Source organism: Cryptotermes secundus, unplaced genomic scaffold (genome assembly GCF_002891405.2).
Source record: "Cryptotermes secundus unplaced genomic scaffold, Csec_1.0 scaffold696, whole genome shotgun sequence".
Taxonomy (NCBI): domain Eukaryota; kingdom Metazoa; phylum Arthropoda; class Insecta; order Blattodea; family Kalotermitidae; genus Cryptotermes; species Cryptotermes secundus.
Window position 1 is genome coordinate 454,140 of NW_019734322.1, and position 12,543 is coordinate 466,682.

Genomic DNA, 12,543 nt, shown 5'->3' on the forward strand with positions numbered 1-12,543 from the left:
TGTGGAGAAATATGAAACACATAGTTTAAGTCCAATATGCTTTTCCATAAATCATATGGGTTCTGAGACAATTAAACTGAAGGAACGCAATGCATACATTTCTAAATGTGTATATTCATCAGGACTGCCACTGTGGTCTAGTGGTTGGAGTTCCTGGCTACAGATCCAGAGGTCCCAGGTTCGATTCCCGGCGCCACCAGATTTTCTGAGACGTAGTGGGTCTGGAACAGAGTCCACTCAGCCTTGTGTGGATAACTGAGGAGCTATTTCAAGGAACTAGCGGCTCTGGTCTAGAAAACTGAGATTAACGGCCATGGGGACCCATTGCACTGACCATGTGACAACCTCTATCTGCAAAAGTTGGCACTAACTTTGCTGACAAGTGGCGGTCACTCGGTCAGTATAGTTCACTTGTGGATTACAGGCCATGGAATTTGTTTTATTTATGTTTATATTTTGGGAACTTCCCTCATACTAACACGTGCTTTCGCCGGTCTAACAGACAGCACTCAAATCTTAGTCAATATCCCATTGCCGCCAGCACTCGTATTTATACAGCAGTTATTGTCCAGCCCATATTTACATCATCGCGTGCGCTAGCCAATCAGCTCTCACAATCACAACTGCAACTGTAGCTCCAACCAGCAAGCATGGTATAAAAGCAGACCCCAAAGCTTGCAATCATCAGTGATCACATTCAGTCATCAGAGTCATCAGCTCTTCACTGCGGCAAAGACAGCTGCCGCAACTCTCCAGCAACCACGCTCTGTGACCAGACAGCTAACGTAGCTGCCGCAGCTCTCCAGCAACCAAGCCGAGACAACAGCTCAGTCATGACCTGCACCATAGGCAGCTGTTCCTACTGGCACACGCAGCACCAAATCACCGGCCGGACAAACCAGCTGAATGGTCGTAACGACTTGGTCTATTACAAAGGAGTAAATTCTGCCAGCGCACTCACAGTGGAACAAACTGCCCTTTTCAGGGCCAGCCAACTTTTGAACATCGACATTCCACATAGCTTTGTAGCTATTCTGTACATTCAGTTTATACAATTTAGTATGTACAATTGTTACAGTTTTACGTGGTTGTCTTTCAGAACATCGACAATCCCACAATATATTCATCAATCAACAATGGTCTCCTGAACACATGTGAAGGTTACTGAAGTCACTTATTCTTGATAATAATTAAACAAAACTTCTCATCTGAATTTATAGGTCTACTTGCACATAAATATGAATATAGCTGATTGTGCTGCTGAAGTATTTTATTCCCAATCATAACAGGCCAATCTACATGAAAACAAACACTTCATAATGGGAGAGGGAATATTCTTGATTGAGTTCAGACTGCACTGAAATGAAATTTCTTTCCTTCTTTCAGTGTAGCAATCTACAACTTCAAAACACATACTAAGAAATTCATATACAGTGGAACCTCGCTTAACAAGCACCTCTCATAACAAGTAGTTCGCATAACGAGCATAACAAATTGTAAAAAAATGACTCGCTTAACGAGTGACGTTTTGCATAACGAGTGACAAGAGAGGAAGATCTGGATTGTGCGCTTGCTACCTCAGTCTGTGTTTAGCAGTCGTTCCACTAGCATCTTAGTGTCGCTTGTGATCACACATTTTTCCAAACTTGTGTTCAGACATATTATTGTGATTCTTTTTGTGCAAAGTTTAATAACCCTTGCAAAATGTCCCTGAAGAAAAAGCCACAAAAAGACAGCCATAAGAGAATAAAAATAACCATAGAAATGAAACGTAAAATCAACGAAAAGCAAGAACGAGGTGTGAGCGTGGCTGATCTAGCACGCACATACAATCGGTCTACATCAACGATTTGCACTATCCTCAAGAACAAGGACAAGATTAAGGAGACAGATGCTTCAAATGGAATGACAAGAATATCTACGCAACGGTTATGTATTCTCGACGATGTTGAAAGGTTGCTCCTCATATGGATTTTTTTTTTCTGCAAATCGAATTTGCATTCCAGGTTGGTTCATTCCGCATTGAAGAAAAGAAGGTGAAGTCATCCCTGTACTTAACCAATTAAGCATCATGCCATGGAGACATGCTGTAACTAAAATACCACACATTCCTTCCGTGGTGCATTATAATTTCCCATATAGAATTTACTCCCTTAGCCCAGAAAGTTCTAGCTGTAACCCTCTTGTAGTCTACATTCTTGAAAACACTTCCACATCCTAGTCTACATGCTTGAAAACACTTCCACATAAGTTTTTCCTCCCGGCCCTAGATGTCAAAAGCATTTGTTTCCTTCTTTTATCCTGCGAACACCAATTGGAGAGCTATTAACTCCTTGATGTTTTAATAAACTGTAAGATATAAGACACTGTTCCTCTTATACATTGCTCCAGTTCCTAAGTTATTTTTAGTAACCTTAAATAATCTACAGTAACAATTCTTTTTTGGTGAAATAACAGGTATAAAATCTAGATTACCATCAGCATGAAATGAGCCAGGACAGACTTGACTCTACCCTACTGTCTCAGCAACAATCTTATACACATCTAGGTGTCACTACACATGCAACAATTCAGGTCAAGTCTTACCCAGCTCTGTAGAAAATTCATAAAATCGCTTCAACCTAGAAACAAGTGGCAACACAGCATGCCACGCCCTCTGCTGAAATTCTTCTGTTGGGGTGGAGATTGCCTGAAAAAAAAAAGACTGGCAGGTTTCCTGGTTATTCCAAAACTACATCAGCTATGAGGTTATGTAAATATGAATGTCATGAGAGGATGATTACACACGGTGAGCTGGTAAGGACTTTTGGCAGGAAGCAGTCAGTCTGGGATGCTGTTTCAGCATTCATCAGAACTATTGAAAACCTCAGTCAACACATATTATTCTCTGGGAATGACTCACACCATGTAATTCCCCCAAATACAAATCAGGTAAGCATATCAGCCATAAGACAACCTTGCTTCAGTCTAGGGTTCTGTAATAACTCATGCAGTCTGTCTTTCTTTTGTAGGACTTGATGTTCTCACAGAAGTGGTAATGAAGAGTACTGTCTTCTTGGATATAATGCCATGTAGTCTGCTGAAAGTCAACGAACGATTCAAATGAAGATATCGCCTCTATCTTCAGGGTTGAATAAGCCAAGGAAGATACGAGTGTAAAAGCAAGTGGAAAGCTGAGTCAATATGATGAACCAATTGGTTCTTGTATTCTAATACTCCATCCTTTGTTTAATTCTGTAATTCTGAGGACAGGTGCTCCATCCTCAAAAATGGATTCCTTCACTTTGTACCAGGTATACAAAGTCAGAAAGTTAAGAAGAGGCACTAAATACAAAGAAAATTCTTTTGTGCCCCATTTCTCTAGTGACTCATTTTAATTTTCTGACCTTGTCTGGTTATCCCCATCAGACCTTGAATACTGTGGCACTGTAGCTGCACAATTCAGTCTTCTGTTCAACAGTTGCTTCAGTCGATCAACTCCAATCTACCTGTGTCGTGTTCAAGTCTGTAACCACTTATGACACCAGTCTTGTCCAGAGTTCTGTCACAAATAATTGTGGATTCTGGATTAGACGAAGCTGTTTTATTGGATAACTTTTTTACAATCACAATTACAATCACTACAATTACTCTGAAATAACGTTTTGCATACGATGTGACCTGACTAGCCCATCATCTCTGATCTGACCACTGATCAGGTCTTCTCTGATTCTGGCTGACCTGGTTCCTCAGCTCTGCTCCGTTCGCCACTGTTCTGCTCCAGTGTTCCACTTGGTCTCTTATCTTCTACAGCCGGATGGACTAGGAGACACCTTCTTGAAGGGCATTCATTGCAGCAGGAACTGCAGTAGCTCTAGCTTTCATTCCCATAGTAACATCTGCCAATGTACACGTCGTGTTTACAATTGCCACCTAGGCAATGATGCATGCACTGTTCCTTGTTGTATGGGAAACATAGTTATTGAGCCTTTGTCTAGCAATGGACATAGGCGCCACAATACATAATTATATGGGTAAACATTATTTACTTCCCACAACAACACACTATCCAGATATTTGAAATCTATTAAGATATAAACACGACAATCAAGTGTTCGTCTTAATAGCTGTTTAGTGTTCACATCTGCTGCGCACACAAGGATGTACCACAAGCCACAGATGGGAAGGATGAGAGAAAAAGGAAGAGACAAAGAATGAATGATGAGAAGAAAAAAGAACATTAATTCCCACATCTAAAATTCCTAAACAACTTACTTATTCCTGATTATTTGGGGCTAAAAGGGTAAGGAACCTACACCCTGTTAGAACTTGACATGTACTTACTTCTCGGATCTCTTTTCCTGCTCCCTTGTAGCATTGGATCTCTTCAAGTATCGGCTCCGAGTTTCTCAGCACATGTTGCACTTCCTCAAATGTCTCCTGTTCCCCATCTGTCGGTTGGGCATCTAGTGACAGTAACACAACCCAGCTTCTTGCTAATGCTGTATCACAAATTCTGGGACCAGATATGCATGACTTGTTCACTTTCATGTTTTCCATAAACATGCGTTAACAAACATGTAACATATTACAGTTACATATTTATTTTTCGCTCTTATTTAAAGATGCTGAGTCAACTTATATGTTATACAGCACTGAATGAGAAATGAGAAATTGAGTATGTGAGCTTGAAAGGATGTGATCATAAACTATTTCAGAGTTCAATACTGATACTTCTTTACTTCTTTGTAGGGATTGAGGAAAACCACAAAACCTCAGTCAGGACAACTGGTTTCCTGGTTGACATTCAATCCAGGAACCTCCTGAATACATGTGGCTGGTCGTATGACCATCTGGTTAACCCAAGGAGTTGGAGTGTGAATTTACAAGTTCAAAATCCCATGAAATGTTCAGTATGCCATGAAAAAAATCTGTTTCCTTTCTGAATAATAATGTACAGTAAACTTGTTCTCATCTGATATCCAAGCATCAGGAATTTTCATGCAACCAGCATAAATTTCCAAGAAAATTTTAAAAAACAAAGTTGTGACACACATATGTTCAGCTGCCACACAACAACTTTCCCAGCCAGGTTGCCTATCATCCTCCCTCTTGCAGGTGCAGCTATTACATGATTACATTTGAGGTTAGCCAAATTTGTGATCTTATTTCAGTATATCTGAAATCTTTCACCCATTAATCTGCTACATCTCCTAAGATTTAAATGGAACAATTAAGTGTTATTCTGACTTTGAACCAAAAACTTAACAAAAATATTAAAAGGTAAAGCTATCCCTGTAACGGACCATGGAGGCCCATAGAGTTGGTGGGCAACTGACAAATCCATGTAACCAGAAGAGTCCTTTCCCCATATAATAGGGGATTTATTATAATTAGAAATATAGGATTTGAATGTGGACAGTCCATTATCTGTATATAACAGAAGCAAAAATAAACTGTGACTCAACAAAACAAAATATTTTATTTCATTTTTCAATACAACTCCAACACCCAAAAGTAAATCTTAGATACATGATTGGCAAACCCTTAAATAGTAATGGTATCTGTATTTTGAACTGGGGTTAGCGGGTTAATGGTAACACTACTGACAGGTATTTGAATCTCGTCCATGTTACAACCATCCTGACCTCTGAACTTCTGAATTTCACAGATAAATGCCAAGACAGTATCAGGAAAGAAGCCACAACTACCTCCTTCCTAATTCTTATCTACTCACCATTCACGATTTCCTTCCCATCTCATTTGAAGCTGTATAACCTATTCAGTTGAAACAGTCTAAATTAATCTAATGTCCAGGGCTTGGTAAAATACGGCAGCCTGCCCGAAGTGAGATTTTGTGACCTGGCAAGCAAAAATTGAGAACAGTCATTTGCATTAATGGCCTACAGTTTAGTCCTTTTAAATTCTTTTGAACGTTGATGTTAATATGGTGGCAGTACATTTCCGATAATGAAGCCTTAAAGTAACTGTTGGAACTGATATAAAAGGAAGCACAAATGGTATAATGAATTAGCTGTTTAAAGTATGCTTTATGTTCAACAGAATTAAAATAAATTCTGAAGTTCAAAAGGGCAATGAATAAAAGTATATTCTTTCCTCAGTGTTGAGAAGTTACGGTGATGAAAATGACCATAACGACAATGATGATAATCCATATATACATTTGCCAAACATTAGTACATTTGTCCCACTGTTTGTCGCAAATGGTACATTACAGGGAAAAACATTAAAGGTAAAAGATGTTCCTCCTAGAGACACAACCCAATGAATTTTCTGTTATATGCATGAGTGTGAGTCCAAGCCACCTTCTTTCCCCATTATTTCGTCCGTAAGAAAAGCAATGGGATGGTGATGATAAGCATGTAAGCATATGTTTTACAGTAACCATGGTAACAAGTCATGTTTACACCAGATTATAGTGTGATGCATTTTCATTTTATTCTCTCATACATGTAGTACAGGCCTACATGAGAAATTATTGTGATGGTGCAAAAACTGACTTGTTGAGTGTTCACCATATAGCCACAGGGCATGCCATTTACAAGTCTTACAAAGAAGTTCTAAATGAAGAGCAATATAACAGGGGACAATGGTAATGTTGATTGCCTGGGATGTTACAAGTAATGCATCCATATGAGGGAGAGTTCATAAATAGGTCACAAATGGACATAAAATGCAAAATGTGATATTTGAACATGGAAAGAACATTTATTTCTCGACATATCCTCCACCAACATTGACACACTTGTCCCATCCCTTTACCAGTGCGTCAAAGCCTGCAAGTCTTTTGGCTGTTGTCTCAGCCCCTTCTGCACCTCTGTTTCAACCTCTTCGTCATCAGCAAAACATCTGCCATCAAGGTGTGTTTTAGCAGACCAAACAGATGGAAGTCACTGGGGGCCAAGTCCAGGCTGTAAGATAGATGCTCTCTCCTGGGTTGCTCAAACTGTATGGGGCCTGGCACTGTGATGATGAAGCAGTACCCCTCTTGAGCGTTGGCCTCCAAGTTTTCTGCAAATTGCATTCCGCAGTTTCAACAGAACTTCACAGTGATGCAGAATTCACATTTTCACCATGCTTCTGAAAATAGGCTAACAGTACTACCTGAGAATCCCAAAACACGGTAATCATAACCTTCTCAGCTGATGGTGTAACCTGGAAACTTTTTGGTTGAAGGTGTACTGAGTTGTTTCCATTGCTCTGAAACACGCCTTGGTTCAGGTTGGTAGTGATGCTCCCATGATTCATCCCCAGTAACAATCCTGTTAAGCATATCTTCTCCTTCATCTGCATACCACAAGAGATGTTGCAAGGGCAGACCCATTCAGCTCATTCTTTCTCAACCCTTCAGTTCTCTGGGCACCCATTGTGTGCACATTTTCCAAAACTGCTAACACTCATGCATTATGCTGTATGTTAAACCATGGGAATACCCTAGTGCAGTTTCTACACTGTCTACTGTTATCCTCCTGTTGGTTCAAATCAACTCTTCCACCCACTGCATAGCTGCTTCTGTCAAAATCTCAACAGGACGACCTCGCCGGCATTATCTGCAACTTCTGAACATCTTACAAAAATTTCTCGACCCAGTTGTGAACCGCAAACACTTCCCACCACAAACAGAAAATATTTATTTAAGAATATCCTTTGCGCGAGTCCTTTTGCCCACAAAAATGCACAACAGTACACTCTCTTCGGCAGTGTGCTCCTTGAGCATGGTCACCATTTTGACTACTGAACCCAGCCTCTAAATATGTGCATGCATGTCTCCTACCTAGACTGTCATGAAGCCAGACCATGCTGCTTCCTAGTGATACACACAGAAAACCTATTACATCCATTACACCTGTTTTACTTCCAATTGTGACACATTCACTGATTCTCCCTCATACATTATTAAAGGCCAACTGCTGAATCTTTTGGCTAGTGGTCACAGGAATGTGCATTTGCACGATAGTGCTAATAGTAGTAGCAGCAGTATTAGTAATGGTGGCGGAGGTAGTGGCGGCAGCAGTAGTAGTAGTAGTAGTAGTAGTAGTAGTAGTAGTAGTAGTAGTAGTAGTAGTAGTAGTGAATACAATTTTTCTTTGAGAGCTGAATTATTTTTAATATGTTATAAGTGTGATTTCTTAAATTTTTTGGCTTTGCTAATGTCAAAATTTACACTCAAGTGCAGACTCTAAACATAAGTTTTAAAGTGGTCTTGACCAATATTAATGCATTGTTGGTCACATAAAGTTACCTGTGCAGCTTGTACACATACAGTAGGATATGTTGTCAGTTTGCTAAGTTCATATATATGTATCCAATATTGTCCACCTAACAAAAACATGTTCTAGCTTTGCAAGTCAGTCTAACACATTTGTAATAAAGTCAATGAGGTTATTATGATTTGAACATGTTGGAGACAGATTGTACAAACAAAAGTTTGCTGGAAACCTTTCGTGAAATAACCACTTGAAAGACGAAGGAGATATAAAAGTAGCAAGAGTATTAAAAAGAAGAGAGAGGAACATGAAAGTAAAGCTTTATGTACGTCTAACCTTGGGGTTAAATGAAGATGAGCAGTCAGCTCTACAATGCAGACACTTTACCACCTGGAAAGAGTATGTACAAGATACTGTGGAAGGAATTAGTGCATATCAGTTTTTTGTAGTTAGTCAATTGTGGTTATTTAGTATTTTCAGCCTCCAGATCTACCAAAGCTCACAGAGATAACCGTCGTAAGCTTTACTGCCAGTAATTAAACCTGAAATTTCCACTTCGGCGTTTTTATTCAAATTGAGGTTAAGTATGGTACTTCAAAAGATAATCTTATTTTTCACTTTTCATGAACAGAATCAACATTTCCCACTCACTTTCAAAGTCCAGAAAGACGTCGTACTTCTGAGGTGAGCAGCAATTTGAATCATCGCGAGCCAAAAGGCTCAACAACTTCCCCATGTTCAGCTAGCTCTCTGGTCTATAGTTCCATCATTCTCGTATCTGCAAATAATTTTATAAATTTACTCACTTCAATCCTGTATATTTCGAAGCTGTTTCAATGTAAGGTACAACGGTACGAGAAACCCGTAATCTGTTTAGAATGCATGTCGGCCTGCATCTGAACCATTCCTTCCATAGATATTACACTCACGTTTTTGTCGTGGCTAGTAAGATAACACGCCCACCGACTTCCCTCAGCCCTTTAGTTTCATGCTTCCCAATAGCTCCCAACATTCATTATCATATGGAACACCTAAGGTTCTACATTAACCGCCCCAACAACACAAATTTACTTAAGAAAGCACGTTGATACGCGTGACACAAAAAAAATGTAATTCCTGATTACAGCCTTCTCGTCTGCTATCGCTAGGCCTTACACTGCGCTTCTAAGTACGTTTTTGTTTATCTAATTTACACTATGGCCATCTATGGCGGACAAATCGAAAGTATCCAGAATGACTGTGTTTTAAGTGACATCATACAATTACACTACAACGGTCGGGCATTTTTAACTGATTGTACTGATAAACAGTAATCAACAATCTCCTGAATTTGAGGTTATCATAACGATAACTGAAAAGCACTATCATCTTCCATGCAATATCCGTGTAGTACAGTGGAAATGCATCCTATGCTTTCATATTTAGGGTCAAAGAATAAGCCAAGCAAGAAGCAGGCAACAAGTGTTTGATTTTATTCCGTGGAGTCTAACGTACCATTAAACCCTAATTCGTGTATAACACATGTAGTGATGCATGCCCTAAACAATCCGATCTGTGAGTTACTATGCAACGCGTACACGTTTCAAGACCGGTGGTAAACTGCATCCCAGAAGACGGTACTTAAAACAAATCGTGTGCTTAACTAAACGGACTCTTTTGATGACAGTCTTATGGACTTCACATAAAGCTCTGGGTAGAAGGTAGATTATTGTCATTGTAATTTACACATTTCACGAGTGTTGCATATTGTGAATGGACGTGCTGTAGTATAAGATGTGCAGAATCGTTGGAATTTGTGTGCTACTACATCAAGGTAAGCACTTTTACTTTTCAGAATTCATGTTTTCTCCCAACGCCCACGGCTGTGAGTTTATAGACAAACGGTAGTGATCAATTAGGATTCTAGTGACATAACATATAATAAGTCTGACAGCGTCACTCATTCAACATAATGATTCAAGCAAAAGGGCGTAATATTAATTATACGCCATAAATCTTTTTCCATGTACGTAATTTGGAAATAATGCACATAAGGAAACGTTCAGGGCCAATAACCTATATATTGCCAAATATTAGGCGCGCCTCTGACAGAAATATACTGGAAAAGCATCAATTGCACATCCTTTCCATTTTGTCGGATCCCAATGAGCAACTTGGCTGAAGCCATAACATTTTTGTCTTATATTTGGTAGGTGCCCGGTTCGAATCTCGACGGGTACACCGACTGTCCCAAAGAGTTCTTTTGGTGGATTTCTATCCATAACAGATTCCTTTTCATCATTTCCAATTCATTACTAACTACCATCTTCTACTGAGTCCAAAAACATTTTACTCTGCACCGAAACTTGTTTCTGCATGTAAAAACGCTGTCTGCCTTTTTTTTTCCGATATAACACCAACTGTCTGGCTGTCATTCTTCTTGCATCTGAAGACAAACTGGAACAGTATCATTTATATACAGAAGTAATGTGAAATTAGAGGAGGGCCGACACAAGCCTAATTCTGGTCCTCACTTACTTACTTACTCATGGAGCTGAGCCCTTCTGGAGGAGCCGCCAATTCTGTAGCTACTCAAGAACTTCCCAGAATTTTATGGAACTTGTAGGTACATTACCGTGTTCACAAGAGCCCTCCACTGGTCCCTATCCTGAGCCAGATCAATCCAGTCTTCCCAATGGTCTCTTTCCCTCTGGCTTTCCCACCAATATGCTATATGCATTCCTCATCTCCCCTATTCATGCTACATGCCCTGCCCACCTCATCCTCCTTGACTTGATCATTCTAATTATACTTGGAGAACAGTACAAGTTATGAAGCTCCTCATTATGTAGTTTTCGTCCATGATATGTATGCAGTGTCCGTTTTTTTGTGCACTAATTTTCACTTGGAGCACCTGATGATGGCACTATAGTGCCGAAACCTGTTGTGAAATAACAAGTGAAATTGAGTGCACTAAAAGACGGACACTGCATACATATCATGGACGAAAATCAGTGCAACAGGACGCTAAAATACAACATTATGTAGTTTTCTCCAGCCTCCTACCACTAAATCCCTCACCCTGTTCTCAAACACCCTCAGTCTATGTTCCCCCCTTAATATCAGAGACCAAGTTTCACACCCATATGGAACCACAGGAAAAATTATAGTTTTGTATATTCTAATTTTTATGTTTTTGGACAGCAGAAGAGAAGACAAAAGGCTCTGGACTGAATGGTAGCAAGCATCACCAGAGTTCAATCTCCTCTTAATTTTCTCCTGATTCAGGTTTTCAATTGTTATCACTGTTCCCGATATCTGAAATGTGCCACATTTCCAAAACATCTGTTTCCTGTCTTTATGTCATGATTTTGCCCTGCATTTTGGTGATGAGACAGCAATATATACTTAATTTTCTCTGTGTTTACTTCTAGACCAACCTCCTTACTTGCGTTGATTAAAGTTTTGTGTTTTTTTCTTTATGGTATCTATATTATCACCCAGTAGATTCACATATATAGATGAAATTATTGGGGATCATCAGTGTGGGTTTCGACGTAACAGATCAACTACAGATCAGATCTTTTGCATTCGTCAGATACTGGAGAAAAAATGGGAGTATGATGAGACAGTAAATCGGCTATTCATAGACTTCAAGAAAGCCTGTGATTCAGTTAGGAGGGAAGTATTGTACAATATTCTGATAGAGTTTTGAATACCCATGAAACTAGTTAGGTTGATTAAAATGTATTTAAACAAAACATATAGTAAGGTCCGTGTGGGTAAGCATTTGTCTGATAAATTTCCTATCCAGGATGGTCTAAAACAAGGGGACGCTTTATCGCCACTCCTTTTCAACTTTACCTTAGAATATGCCATTAGGAAGGTCCAGGGAAACCAGGTGGGACTGAAATTAAACGGGACACATCAGCTGTTGGCCTATGCCGGTGATGTGAATCTACTGGGTGATAATGTAGATACCATAAAGGAAAACACACAAACTTTAATTGACGCAAGTAAAGAGGTTGGTCTGAAAGTAAACACAGAGAAAACTAAGTAAATGTTACTTTCTCGTCACCAAAATGCAGGGCAAAATCATGACGTAAAGATAGGAAACAGATGTTTTGAAAATGTGGGACAGTTCAGATATTTGGGAACAGCGATAACAGATTGAAACCTGATTCAGGAGGAAATTAAGAGGCGATTGAACTCGATTAATGCTTGCTACCGTTCAGTCCAGAACCTTTTGTTTTCTCGTCTGTTGTCCAAAAACATAAAAATTAGAATATACAAAACTATAATTTTGCATGTGGTTCTTTATGGGTGTGAAACTTGGTCTCTGACATTAAGGGAGGAA

The 12,543-nt window shown here is 39.5% G+C and overlaps 1 protein-coding gene across 3 annotated transcripts in view; it reads right to left on the bottom strand.

Moving 5' to 3' along the window:
- The window catches only part of LOC111868631 (protein FAM49A), a 57,513-nt gene that overhangs the window by 18,613 nt on the left and 26,357 nt on the right, over positions 1–12,543 (bottom strand). The window contains exons 1-4 of one of the 3 annotated variants that reach the window (XM_023859464.2): positions 9,137–9,739; positions 8,859–8,985; positions 4,324–4,445; positions 2,587–2,689 (exon numbers count right to left, since the gene is read on the bottom strand). In XM_023859464.2, the coding sequence (XP_023715232.1) occupies positions 2,587–2,689; positions 4,324–4,445; positions 8,859–8,943 (310 nt within the window). In that variant the 5' untranslated portion in view covers positions 8,944–8,985; positions 9,137–9,739. Of the gene's footprint in view, positions 1–2,586; positions 2,690–4,323; positions 4,446–8,858; positions 8,986–9,134; positions 9,740–12,543 lie in introns of those variants that run through there. The other 2 variants (XM_023859466.2, XM_023859465.2) reach the window with 2 other exon arrangements.